A 14,413-nucleotide genomic window follows, 5' to 3' on the forward strand; every position below is an offset into this window, starting at 1 on the left:
GGCCTGACAGGAAACCCTGAAGCACAAAATCTGAGGCTCAAACCTCAAACAAACTTCAGAGGCTGAAATAATGCAGAGTCGCAAGACTAGGCCAGAGACAAGGCTCTAGGACAAGAACACCCAGAATCTGGTGGTCTGGCTATGTCTTACATTAACAGCCCCACGTCCAGGTTCTCTGACATCAGGATTTCTCACTTGGGATCCTTTTTCATTTATATACACTTTGTAAGACAACTACCTTCATACAATGAGCAAACTAGCACCTCTTTGACAGAAGAAAAATAACGTGGATTGTAGGTGAACAATGCCCTACTGACTAAAATGAAGTTTAGACATAACACTTTCTACAAAGGGAGGGCGTAAGCTTTTAGAACCTGAAGGCTTGAGCTACACTGTTTCTTTCCCCGGGCAAGACACCTGGCCTTTTTTTTTTTTTTTTTAAAAAAAACCTCTTCCCTAAGGAAACCCCACTTTCAGCTTGGTTCCCTCAAGGTGTTCACAAGGCCTGACAAAGAGCCCTTTAAAGCACTAAGTAGAGTCACAGGAAAAGACACGCTGGAGCGCACAGAGATGGCCAGATCCCAAGAGCAGGGCGCAGCACTCACTTGAGCATCCCGCGGTGTTCCGCATGCCACACCTGGATCCGGTCCTCCCACTGGTCCCTGGTAAGTTTGTGCTGGTCCATGACTCTGGGATGCAAAAGGAAACAGCACTGTCATCCTTAAGGGCTGTGACAGGCAAGGAAGGAGGACCACTTACCACCCACACTCGAACCCTTACTTTCCATTCAAATCAATCAATCCCAAAGAGCTTTGGTTTCTATTTCCTGATGTGTAGCATTTCTATTCATGATGATTAATCTGGAAGACTAAGCATTTTGAACATGAACTCAGGCTGGAAAAACTAAGAAGGTATTTTAAGTGGCCTTTTCTTCCAAATGGGGTAATTTTTGTGACCATTAGTAAATAAAAACAGATTTCACAGGGGCCAACCTATCATAATCCAGGAGGAGCTAAGCAGTCAGGTCGAGAATTTTGCTATGTTGCTGCGTTCCCACAGGACACGGCTGCACTTTAGTTTCCATGAGGAATGGCAGCTCGCCTTCCCTGGCTATGTTTCAGGTCGCTGGTCAGTGCCTTAATGACTGAGTCCCAGCATGAAGGAGCACTTGACACTGGCAAAGTCCCTGTGTTTCTAATGTAATCGCTTCTCCCTGCCGAGGATGGCATGACTGCTCCTGCCCAGGCCAGGTCACCCTGTGCTCACCTTTGAGGGATCAGCCTCTCAGAGCTGAGGTACCCAGACTTGTGCACTTCTTTGTTGTAGTCCCCAAACTTGGCCTGCACAGCGTAGGACCCCAAGAGTACGGCAGTCTCTGGGGGGCAGTAGATCTCGTCGCTAAGGATTCCCTCCTTCACTTGGAGGAAGAAAAGTTTCTGGGTGATGTCCTGGATGAGCTCCTCAGCCACATCTTCAGGGAAGAACTTGGCCCGGAACTTGAACTGGAGGGGATTCTCCTTCCTGACCTCCTGGGCAGACACCTGGACAAAGCAAGCCACACTCTCGACACAAATCTGGAAGACGAAGGCCCACTGCCCCCAAGACAAGCTTCTAACCAAGACTCAATGGGGCCCTCAGGCCACTTTTCAGGAGATAATGTCTATTCTTAAAGTAATCTTTTTAGCATTCCAGACAAAAAAAGGTTAGTCAAAACGCCAGATATGGTGGCTCATGCCTATAATCCCAGTGCTTTGGGAGGCCAAGGCAGGAAGATCACTTGAGCCCAGGAGTTTGAGACCAGCCTGGACAATGTAGAAGAGATCCCATCTCTACAACATTTTTTAAAAAAAGTTAGCTGGGGATGGTGGTGCATGCTTATAGTCCCAGTTACTCAAGAAGCTGAGCAGAAGGAACCCTGGAGCTCAGGAGTTCGAGACTGCAGTGAGCTATGATGGTGCCACTGCACTCCAGGCTGGGTGACAGAGCGAGATCCTGTCTCTTCTTAAAAAACAACGAACTAACAAAAACCAAAAAAAAAAAAAAAAAAAAAAGGCTGGGCGCAGTGGCTCATGCCTGTAATCCCAGCACTTTGGGAGGCTGAGGTGGGCAGACCACGAGGTCAGGAGTTCGAGACCAGCCTAACCAACATGGTGAAACCCCATCTCTACTAAAAATACAAAAAAATTAGCTGGGCATGGTGGCATGTAGCTGTAGTCCCAGCTACTTGGGAGGCTGAGGCAGAAGAATCACTTGAACCCGGGAGGTGGAGGTTGCAGTGAGCCAAGATCACGCCACTGGCCTGGGCGACAGAGCAAGACTCCATCTCAAAACAACAACAACAAAAAACAAACAAACAAACAAACAAGTACTATCACACTCTTGCACTCAGATGGAAATCAAAGCTACTGCCTCACTAAGCCCTAGTCCTCATGGGATGATGCTATCAATCCTAGAGAACTCAAATTTGGAAATGACCCCCACAGTGACCTGGAATCTGGTCACATGCCAATAGGGCCCTGGACCCCAAAGCTTACTCTTAAGAATTCCTCCTGCTCCTCCACTCTTCCCTACCTCCCATCATCTGTCTAACTGGTTGCTGTGACTTGGGAGGACAGTGGGGGTTTCGAAAAAAAGGATAATTTTCAGAGTTTGAAGAAAAATTGTTTATCTTACTACTTTTCTTTATGGTTGGTTAATGGAATTATCCAATCTTTAAAGTTGGAAGATAATCTGTCACAGGTTCACACAAAGCAATAACAGGTTCTTACGAAATAGTGGATGATTCACAGTTTATAAGATTAACAATCTCATTCAAAAAAACTAAGGTCAACTAAAAGCTTTGCAATTAACCATCATATGCTCCGATGAGTGAGCTGTATGGAGAAATGCCAAGATCTGATTTCCAATCGATATCCCCATTTACTGGAAACTTGCAACCATTTTTGTCTGTAAAAACTTTTACACAAAAAGGAACAGAAAACAAGAGACAGGGTGAGTTGCTCCTGTTTCCTTATCAACAAAGCAGACCAACACTCAATCCACAGTCTGTAAATAGTTAACCCTGACTTACCTTCTTATCCAGCTTCAGCCAGGTAGGAAATCCTTTATTATCCACATACTGGAGGCCAAAGTACCACACTTCCCGGAGGCCGATCGTCTTTACCACCTGCATGAGAGAGAGAGGCCCAACAGTCATGAGAAACTCACTCAAAAGGGCAACAGCTTTTGGCTGTCATTCATCACATGGTCTAGCAGAGTCCCCACGAAACCAGGACATCTGCTCAGTCCCACCACTGGGCAACACCTTTTTAGCACTCTCTCAAATAACTTGTTACTAACCGAGGCTATTATCTCAAAGCCATGAACAACTTATTTTTAATACAAATTTGAGCAGATTCAGGGTTCTACCTTCAAATCTTAGAAAACCTCACTCCTACTCCTTTCTACTCCAGGATGCTCTCCTGCATGAAATTCAGCAGGTATGGCCAGCACACACGGAACCATGGGAGCCCACAGGCCCCCAGGGAACAGTGCAGTGGGTGCATCCCTGCCCATCAGGTGTGCTCATGTGGAAGACTAAAGTATCCAGCACCACACTTGGGCCTCCTCTGGCTGCCTGCCTCTGCCTCTCAGCCAGCTGGCCCAGGGGTCTGACTTACTAGGAACAGGGACAAGGAAGTCCTAGGAAACGTAGGAAAACAGGCAGTGGCAGACTTCTGGGACGGAAAGGTGTCAATGCACAGGGGTGCCCAGAGGAACCTGCACCTTATAGGCCTCCAGAAACGGGACATTCTGACGCAGCAAAGGTAGAATCCTGACCCTAGGTCACAGCAAGGATTTCACATTTTCAAGTCTCTATTGTGCATTACAGAGGAGTCCTGAGCTGCTTATTCTCATGAGTGTCTTAGAAACAGAAAAGCAGTGATAGTCAAACTTGCCATGGACACTTGTTGAACATCATCTAAACCGAGTCTCAGACAAGTTTGACTATTTACATATATACAGATGTGTAATTTAAAATCCCATGATATATAATGTTAAACTTAAAAAAAAAAAATGCTACTATCCTTCAAATACATGGTTTCTATCATATTTAATGCCAAAGAGGGCTGAATACATTAGAAATAACAACTCAGGTATACAGAACATTTGCTTAAAGTAAATCCTAAAATTCCAAATTAACTCCTGCTCTGGGCCTGTTTCTTCATCTGAAGGGTGCAGGGAGGCCAGTCGCTCCCCAAAGCCCTAAGAGTCTGTTTATTAAACGCCCAGGACTGACCTGTTCTTCCCCTCTTCCCACTCACCCAAAGGGGATGGGGGCAGGCTGTAACCAAGCTTCTTCATCATGGAATGATAGAAAAAACATTTAGACTTTTTATGCAGTGCTTTGCTCCCAAGTCTTTTGCAAAATCTATGTTTTTTGTTTTTGTGGTAGCAAAGCACAGAGAAAACTGAATTCAAAGACCAGGTTTCTGTATATAGTCTTGCTAATGTCTTGTTCCTCACAAGCCTCCATCTTGTCACCTGATATGAAACCTGCCTGGCCTTCCTCTCTGGGTTGTTTCAAAGTTGCACAAGAGGTCGGGCTCAGTGGCTCACGTCTGTAATCCCAGCACTTTGGGAGGCTGAGGCGGGAGGAACACAAGGTCAGGGGTTTGAAACCAGCCTGACCAACATGGTGAAACCTTGTCTCTACTAAAAATAGCCAGGCATGGTGGCACGAGCCTGTAATCCCAGCTACTCAGGAGGCTGAGGCAGGAGATTCGCCTGAACCCAGGAGGCAGAGGTGGCAGTGAACCGAGATTGCGCCACTGCACTCCATCCTGGGCAACTGAGACTCCATCTAAAAAAAAAAAAAGTTACACAAGAAAGCCCCACATGTCTAAGAAATTGCTTGCTCTCTGATGTCATCCTTCACTTCATCCACCCAATTGCAGCCTCAGCCTGCACATCTGAACCAGTTAGAAATAATCTCTTGTCCACTTGACTTCCACTTGACATAACTGTCAGGCTCTCACGGATTTTCAGGGTCACAGCTCAGGATCCTCTTCTGCATCTGCTATGCTGTGGCCATCCCCCTTCCACAGGGCAAATCACAGAACCTGTGGCCATACTATGCAGTCCAAATGAGAGCCTCTCTCTCAGTGAGGCCTGTCCCTGGCTGCCCTAACCTGCGCACACCTTCCTAGCAGGAATTTTCTATCAATGTCCAGGATAACTATGCTCAGAGTATGTTTCAGAATCCTACTGCTCACACAATGCATTCCCCAAAGGGACACGTTAGAATTAAACAATCTTCCTCTCTTCAGTCCGCTCTAAAAATCAACCCATAGGTCATCTCTACAAGGAAAAAGCCAACATTCCTAGAAAAACACCCCTCGCCATTCCCCTTCATTGGTGAATCCTGACACACCATGGGTGGAGAGTCTCTACATTTGTGTCTACTCCCTAACTCTGCCTCAGAGGTGTTTGGTTTTGTTTGTTTTGGTTTGGTTTGTGAGCCAGGGTCTTAAATTGTTGCCGACGCTGGAGTACAAGTGGTACGATCTTGGCTCAATGCAGCCTCAACCTTCTGGGCTCAAGCGATTCTCCGACCTCAGCCACCCGAGTAGCTGAGACTACAGGCATGTGCCACAACGCCTGGCTAATTTTTAAATTTTTTGTAGATATAGGTTTTTGCCATGTTGCCCAGGCTGGTAGCCTATAGGAGACTGGGCTCAAGCAATCCTCCTGCCTCGACCTTCCAAAGTGCTGGGCTCAGTGGTGTTTTAAATGGCAGATTTTTAGGAAGGAAAAGGTGGGAGATGTCTATTTAACTCAATCTCAAGCAACAGTTGGAGCAGCTCCTCCCCACTCAGGAGCTTCTGGCATGGGGGGGCCAGCTTATCAAGACACCTGGGCTGCAGTCCAGCCCTGGTTCTGTCCCTCAATGTGGCAGCTGGCCCCGGATGTTCTCCATCACACTGAAGCCCTGGACTAGGACCCAGGAGTAAAGCAGAAGTACTCCAGGGCTTGACGCTGGCGTGGGGGGGCGCTGCAGGCGAGAGCTGAGTAACAAAGGGGTATTGCGGGGAGGAGAGCTGATTACTTTACCTCCAATCTCTTTCAAGCTACTCCCTTCAAGACCTTATTTTCAGTGACATCCAGGTCCAGGAATGAGCTTTCCATCAGAAACTTCTCCATAACTATGACCTAGTTTTTCCACTTATCCTAGGGCTTCCAACCCTGCTTTAAAGTTTTTGCTCAAGAAGGTCTCATTTATAGGTAAGAACTCAGGCGCCAGGAGGCTAACCAAGGGAAACACTGGCAGAACCAACACCAGAAGCCAGGGCCCTACGCAAGTGTGCTGTACAGGGTTCAGCTGGCAGCACTCAACTTACTTCAGGATTCTCTTTCAGGAGAAACCTTTAAATTTTTACCCCAAGCCCAGCCTCACCCAGAGTAGTAAATATCTTTATCCCTACCAGTTGAGGCAGACCCAGGAAATGACCTCAAAATAACCGTGGAAGCTGTCATGATGATCAGCCACTGGCACTGCACTTACTCTGGGGGCATCCACCTGGGCACATTCTGGCACCCGCATGCTTTGCTGCACGGAGCCAGCCCACTGCTGCTGGGCACTCCTTTTTGGAGTGAGAGGGAGATATGATCAAGCATGGGTGGAGTCTCCTGTGGTCTAAGTGTGCTAAAATTCTCCCTCCTAGGTTTCCCAATCACCACCCACTCTAATTTCTGGGTTTGGTGCTAGAACACAGAATGTCACTTCTACCAGTAGGGCCCCTCGGGATGGTTCAAAGGACTTGCAACTCACACCTGGCCCTGCTCCTCTACTGGCCCCAGAGAAGAATCCATTTAGTCCAGAAAAGAAGATCTTGCTTTCTTTAGAACTTAGAACTGCTCCACAGAAAAGTTATCATAGCCTTCATGGTGGCTCACCAGTCTTACTGAAAGCAAACTCCATGTCTCACGAGGAATATGCAGCAATGGGGAATCATTCTGGGCCGCCCATCTCAAGAAAAAGTTTTCGCTGGCACCTGAGTGAGCGCAAAGACGCTGAGAGCAGGGTGGACGGGCCTTGCAGTGACTTGCGTTACTGACTACTGCCACAAAGGTCCTTTCCACTCCACGACCTCTGGCCCACTTAGTTCACAAAGTCAAGCAGGGAAACAGGAACAAGAGGGGAGGGAAGAGGACTGTTTTCTAATATAAACCATAAGGTGAGATCTATTAGCTCTATCCATTTCCGTCTGAGGGGATCACTTATAATAAAACGTGTTCAAAAAGCTCTTTACCAAAAATGAGCATTCTTTAGTGGGGTATGACTGCTGGAGTGGAATATCTAAAGTGTTTTCTTAAGAAACAGAAAACACTGTTAAATATCAAAAAAGATAAGAGAGATCAAAGAGTCTGACATTTTGAAACTGTGAGGTGTTGGACGGGTGCCGCCCTGGTGCCTTGCCATGCACAGGGCATTGCTGTACATGTCGCAAAGCTGATTCTACAGTGAACTACAGGAAAGAGTTGTAAATAACGCAAGTGCAGCAAGCTAAGGCCCATGGACCAAATCTTGTCTGCTATTTGTGCAGCCCATAGGCCAAGAATGGGTTTACATTTTTTCAGTGGTGGTGATGGGGAAATTACATAAAAATTTCAGTGCCCAGCCGGGCACAGTGGCTCATGCCTGTAATCCCAGGACTTTGGGAGGACGAGGTGGGCGGATCACAAGGTCAGGAGACAGAGGCCATCCTGGCTAACACAATGAAACCCCGTCTCTACTAAAAATACAAAAAAGATTAGCTGGGCGTGGTGGTGGGCGCCTGTAGTCCCAGCTACTCAGGAGGCTGAGGCAGGAGAATGGCGTGAACCCTTGCAGTGAGCCAATGTCGTGCCACTGTGCCACTGCACTCCAGCCTGGGTGACAGAGCGAGACTCTGTCTCAAAAAAAAAAAAAAAAAAAAAATCAGTGTCCATACAGAGCTTGACTAGAAAACAGTCATGCTTGAATCTTCACGTGTTTATGGCTGCTCTCAATACTACAATGGCAGAGCTGAGTAGTTACGATAGCAACTGTGTGGGCTTCAAGTCTAAAATACGTACTTTCCAGCCATTTGCAGAAAAAGACTTCTGACCTGTGCTATAAAAATACTAAATAGGCCAGGTGTGGTGGCTCACACCCGTAATCCCAGCACTTTGGGAGGCCAAGTTGGGTTGATCACGAGGTCTGGAGATCGAGACCATCCTGGCTAACATGGTGAAACCCCATCCCTACTAAAAATACAAAGATTAGCTGGGCATGGTGGTGGGCGCCTGTAGTCCCAGCTACTCGGGAGGCTGAGGCAGAAGAATGGCGCGAACCCGGGAGGCGGAGCTTGCAGTGAGTGCAGATTGCCCTACTGCACTCCAGCCTGGGTGACAGAGCGAGACTCAGTCTTAAAAAAAATAAAATAAAATAAAAAAAACAAAACTAAATAATGGTTTTTAGTCACTCCTTGACTGGAAAAAATCCAAGCCATTAAGACTGTATTTGGGCTGAGCGTGGGCTCACACCTATAATCCCAGCACTCTGGGAGGCTGAGGCGGGTGGATCACTTGAGTTCAGGAGTTCAAGACCAGCCTGGCAAACATGGAGAAACTCCGTCTCTATTACAAATACAAAAATTAGCAGGGCGTGGTAGCATGTGCCTGTAATCCCAGCTATTGGGGAGGCTCATGCAGGAGAACTGCTTGAACCTGGGAGACAGAGGTTGCAGTGAGCCGAGATTGCACTACTGCATTCCAACCTGGGCAACAGAACGAGACTCAGTCTCAAAGAAAAACAAAAAAAAAAAAAAGGAAACTGTATTTGGAGCAGCTGTTATTAGGGAAAAAAGTATTTAATAAATAAATAGTAATATCACTAATAAATACCTGATTTTTAAAAAAAACTTCCAATTTTAAAAAGTGAATTTTTTTCTCTAAATCTTCATTTCTTCTTTTCATAGACGTTCAGGTATGACCACTTAGAAATGAGAAGCTGCACCAACTGCTGAGACAACTAAGGTTCACTCATCCACGCAGTGAGAGGGGTTCTACTCTGGAGGTGGAGGCGGCTGCGGGTAGGAAGCCGTGTCTCTAACACAGCATGAGAGAGACACAGGCCAGCACACCTCTTTACACTGACAAGCACAATCACTCTGTTCAGCCCTTTGCTTCCATGGCTGGTAACACACTGAATCCACCTGGCTTTATACAACAGATAGCTGTGTGCTTTCATACACCTCCTAGGCATGATATATGTGTCTATTAATGCATTTTATAATGCTATCATGAAATACTTTCACCTTTTAAAAGATCCTTCTCTTCTATTACCTCAAGTGAGTAAAACAAGGTAATATGTTGCAAAACAATTTTTTTTGTAGATGGAGTTAACTCTCAAGTACAGAGACCAACCTGATCAAAAAGCTGTTTTCCAGTTGTATTTGGCTGGATTGCAAACTCCAGCTCTGCATCCATGGTGGTAACTCGGACATTGATCTGAAAAACAGAATGAAACAAATTACGCTTAACTGAGTCTTCTTTTCTTCTGGTAACTTCCTGCACCTTCTACATAAGCTGCTCCTCAGTGTGGCGACGGCACATGCCTGACATCAGTTCCTGTGCTAGTCAGGAAGCCACACACCACTCCTGACTGCAGATGGCTGGGGACATCTCAGCAGGCGCACAGTGTGAACCAAACGCAGCCTCTTTGCTTTAATAAAGCACACTGACACTTAGGTCTAAGCAGTTTTTCTCTTTTCTTTGAGACAGGGTCTTGCTCTGTCACCCAAGCTGGAGTGCAGTGGCGTGGTAACAGCTCATTATAGTCCTGACCTCCCAGGCTCACGTGAACGCCTCCCACCGCAGCCTCTCGAGTAGCTGGCACTATAGGTGCCACCATGACTAGCTCGTTTTTTTTTTTTTCTTAAAACTTTTTGTAGAGACGGGGTCTCACTATGTCGCCTAGGCTGGTCTTGAGCTCCTAGGCTCAAGCAAGCCTTCCATCTCAGCTTTCCATAGTGCTGAGATTACAGACATGGGTCACCTTGCCCAACCTAAGCAGTTTTTTTTTTTTAAACAATAGTTTAACCTATTTTTCCATGCACCATCTCATATGAGCCTTACGACAGCCAAAGGAGGCAGGAGGGCTCCCGAGGGGCACCAAGGGAGTCAGACAAGGGAAGAGAGAAAGAGCTTTGTACCAGAAGTTTTGAAGCAACCTTAGAAACCATAGTGAGAGACAAAGGATGAAATGTCCAAAGACACATCAAAGATGGATTATGTAGTGATATTAAATTATAATTATGAAAATAGAAACTGGGCAAATTGCTTCTGAAATCAAAAATATGACAAGCAATACTCTCTCAATGCAAATGTGAGATCTATTTAGACAAGAGATGAAAATAAAATGTAAAAATGGAAATAGTATCAGGATGGCGAGACACAGAATTGAGGAGGTAGAGACAGGAGGGCCTTAAAATATTTCTAATGTTGCCATGTAGCTGTTTAAAAAAAAAAAACAAAACACAGTCGGGCGCCATTGACTCACACCTGTAATCCCAGCACTTCGGGAGGCTGAGGCAGGTGGACCACTTGAGGTCAGGAGTTCAAGACCAGCCTGGCCAACGTGGTAAAGCCCTATCTCTATTAAAAATACAAAATTAGCTGGGCATGGTGGCACACGCCTATAGGCCCAGCTACTCAGGAGGCTGAGGCAGGAGAATTGCTTGATCCCAGAAGGCGGAGGTTGCAGTGAGTCAAGATTGTGCCACTGCACTCCAGCCTGGGCAACTGAGCAAGACTCCATCTCAAAACAAACAAAAACAAAAAAAACACAACAACAATAAAACAATCCACTTACATCAAGGTAGTTTTCAAATTTATCACTTGAGAAAACCCAGATTTACTAAAGCATATGAAAAACACTCAAATTTGGCTACTTTATGTCACTGTCCCAAAGGAAAATAGCAGAGCCACAAAGCAACTATAATGCTTACTATTAAGAAATGCTTGCTTCTCACCATTTTCAAGTGAAATACACAGAAGCTGGAGAGATACCTATCCTGGATTCTTCCTAACACAGGTGTAAATGTAATGAGGACATATTACCTGTGCCAGGATTTGGCGACAGAGGTTTTGTTCTTCAGCCAGGGCACCAGAAATATTAAGCACTCACCAAATGTCACTTCCTACTTCAGGAACCACCCGCCCCCACCTCCACCCCTGTCCCAACATTTCAGACTGTGATGATTGAGAGATCCTCTGATATACATCCAATATGCTTTAAAGGCTCCCTGACTGGTATAACAAGTACAGAAGTATCGTTTTCCAGGTCTTGTTTTAAAAGTTTTCTCCACAATTCCAAGTCCAGAAGTTAAAGAACTCAAGCTTACTGAGAGGCAACAAGACCTGTTTTAAAGTCTTTAATCATACTAAAATATAAAAACCTACTTTTCTTTCATTTCCTGCTGGTAGTTTTTTTTTTAAATCACAAAATAGCTGTTATGAAGCATGAAATAAAGCATGCATTTCTCTCAATTATGGTTCCAAGGGCCTGTATTAGAGATGGGAAAACCAACCCCAAGTCAAATATTTCAGTAACAAATGCAGCTCCAGCTACCTACATAGAAGCCAACAATGACATATCACACTTAAAACTAAAGTGGAGGGGCATTCGCTCACAAATGCAGAGCCCTGGGTATGCCTTTCTTTCTCTACTATCTACTGGTTCAGAAGTGGAACCCCAAGTACAATTAGAACTGAAGGCCACTACCTGGTTAGGACAAAGACAAATGACCAGAGTCCATGCACACGAGATTTCAGACTCCAATTTTTTTTTGAGACGGCGTCTTGCTCTGTCGCCCAGGCTGGATGGAGTGCAGTGGTGTGATCTCGGCTCATTGCAAGTTCCGCCTCCCGGGTTCACGCCATTCTCCTGCCTCAGCCTCCCGAGTAGCTGGGACTACAGGTGCCCGCCACCACGCCCAGCTAATTTTTTGTATTTTTAGTAGAGACAGTTTCACCATGTTAGCCAGGATGGTCTCGATCTCCTACATTCATATATGTATACATAGGGCAGGCTCTACATCTGTATCTTTACATAGAGATTGAGGAGAAGATACTCACAAGATCTCAACAGGTAAATGAACACTATGTTAATGAGCTGCTTTAAGTTAAAGGGCTGTCTGTTACTTGATTAGTCATTAGGCTACTAGTGTTTCCCACTGGGGGTGCTCTTGTCATTCTGGACAGCAGAGGTATTCATTCTGCAAGACTATCCCAAGCACTCAGGAACGTTTAGCATCCTTAAGCCATCCAATGACTGAGTGTCCCCAGTCATTGGAATACCTAAAAGCAACCCCATCCACATACACATTTCCAAATGCTCTAGGGGGAAAAGGGAGGAGATCCTCCCCAGATTAAGGACCACAGCACGGTACTGCCTTAACCTACTGCATGATAGACAGTTTCATGTTTAGAAAGACAATTACGGATAAAATAATATGCTACAAATACAGTATAAGCTTTCACCGAAGTTTAAAATGAGACATTCACTGAGATGACAGGACCATTTACATACATACTTTGTCTACTTATCCAAGGGCTTGAAAAAAAAAAACAAAAAACCAGACTTTGGGGCCAGGTGCAGCAGTTCACGCCTGCAATCACAGCACTTTGGGAGGCCAAGGCAGGTGGCTCACTTGAGGTCAGGCGTTCAAGACCAGCCTGGCCAACATAGTGAAATCCCGTCTCTACTAAAAATACAAAAATTAACTGGGGGTGATGGCACGTGCCTGTACATAGTCCCAGCTACTTGGGAGGCTGAGGCAGGAGAAGTGCTTGAACCTGGGAGGCAGAGGTTGAAGTGAGCAAGATCGCACCCCTACACTCCAGCCTGGGCGATAGAGCGAGACTCAAAAACACCACCAGCACCAGCACCACCAGCACCAGCACCACCACGCTTCAGCAACTGAGAAAACACATCTAAATCCCAATTTTCCATTTTATTATCAGGGTGTTAGGTTTCCCTAGTCAGCAACTGTTTTTCTCAACATATTTGAATGCCAGCTGGTTCTTGTATCTTCAACAGTGCCACAGGAATAATGGGGGACTGGGACTGTATGAATCTGATACACGCAAGGATTGTCCCACAAAAAACTCAAGTCCATGGGCTTAAATACACCGCCACACAAATCCAAACTATGTGCAAAGACTGGAGAAAAAGAGCGCATGGTTTGCAGTTTTTATTATCTTGGTAATTCCCCTTAGATTACACACTTATCAAGAACTGTGTTCGGTGAAGGCAACACAATCACATGTGTGGTACAGGTGTGTGTATAGTAAGCAGTTAGTCATCTAAGATCTACCCAAAAAAGGGCAATATTTCTATCAGGTTTGCCAAAATATTAAAAACTTTTTAAAGTTATGCTTTGCTTGGGGGTGGTGGTGGTGATTTCAGTTTAATCTTACTCCTGTACCACTCCCCAGACAAAAAGAACCATGTGATTGACGGTGCAGATGAAGTTAATGAAAAACCAATACTGTCTCTACTCTCCCTTTGCTTAATAATCTACTCTTTAAAAAATTCTAGGCCAGGCACAGTGGCTCATGCCTCTAATCACAGCACTCTGGGGGGCCAAGGCAGGCAGATCACTTGAGGTCAGGAGTTCAAGACCAGCCTGGCCAACATGGTAAAACCTCATCTCTACTAAAAATACAAAAATTAGCCAAGTGTGGTGGCACACACTTGTAATCCCAGCTACTCAGGAGGCTGAGGAGAGAGAATTGCTTGAATCCAGGAGGCAGAGGTTGCAGTGAGCCAAGATCACGCCACTGTACTCCAGCCTAGGTGACAGGGTGAGATTCCATTGTACAAAATAAATGAATAATTTTATTTGTCGGCCAGGTATAATGGCTCAGGCCTGTAATCGCAGCCCTTTGGGGAGCCAAGGCAGGAGGATCTCAAGGCGAGGAGTTTGAGACCACCCTGGGCAACATAGCGAGAACCTGTCTCTAACTTTTAAAAACTTCAAAAAAAATTTGTGTTGTAATAACTCAGCTCAAACTTATACTACAGGATGAACCACAATAGCTTTATTCTTCTCATGTTCCATGGCCACAGACTACAGGACCAACCCCTGCTAGTGGGCACCTAACATGTTCATTCGATCCACAAACACTAATTAAATACTGCAAGGTGTGCCAGGCACCATGATAGGCACTGTGAGTACAGAGAAGCATTAGCCCTCCCTATCCCTGAGTGGCTTATACATTAATGAAGATGGCTGTGCCTCAAACAGTGATCATATACCATGGTGCTTCCCACATCAGCCCCACCATCAGAATCCTCACAGAAGCTTTTCAAACACCCTCAGCCCAGTCACTTCCACAAGTGATT

General features: G+C 45.6%; 1 protein-coding gene across 3 annotated transcripts in view; it reads right to left on the minus strand.

Moving 5' to 3' along the window:
* Positions 1-14,413, minus strand: part of EZR (ezrin) — a 57,290-nt gene that overhangs the window by 18,477 nt on the left and 24,400 nt on the right. For 2 of the 3 annotated variants that reach the window (XM_023206039.3, XM_023206040.2), the window contains exons 3-6: positions 9,430-9,513; positions 3,071-3,166; positions 1,267-1,541; positions 606-689 (exon numbers count right to left, since the gene is read on the minus strand). In XM_023206039.3, coding sequence (XP_023061807.1) covers positions 606-689; positions 1,267-1,541; positions 3,071-3,166; positions 9,430-9,513 — 539 coding nt within the window. Of the gene's footprint in view, positions 1-605; positions 690-1,266; positions 1,542-3,070; positions 3,167-9,429; positions 9,514-14,413 lie in introns of those variants that run through there. The other variant, XM_023206041.2, reaches the window with a different exon arrangement.

This window comes from Piliocolobus tephrosceles, chromosome 5 (genome assembly GCF_002776525.5).
Source record: "Piliocolobus tephrosceles isolate RC106 chromosome 5, ASM277652v3, whole genome shotgun sequence".
NCBI lineage: Eukaryota > Metazoa > Chordata > Mammalia > Primates > Cercopithecidae > Piliocolobus > Piliocolobus tephrosceles.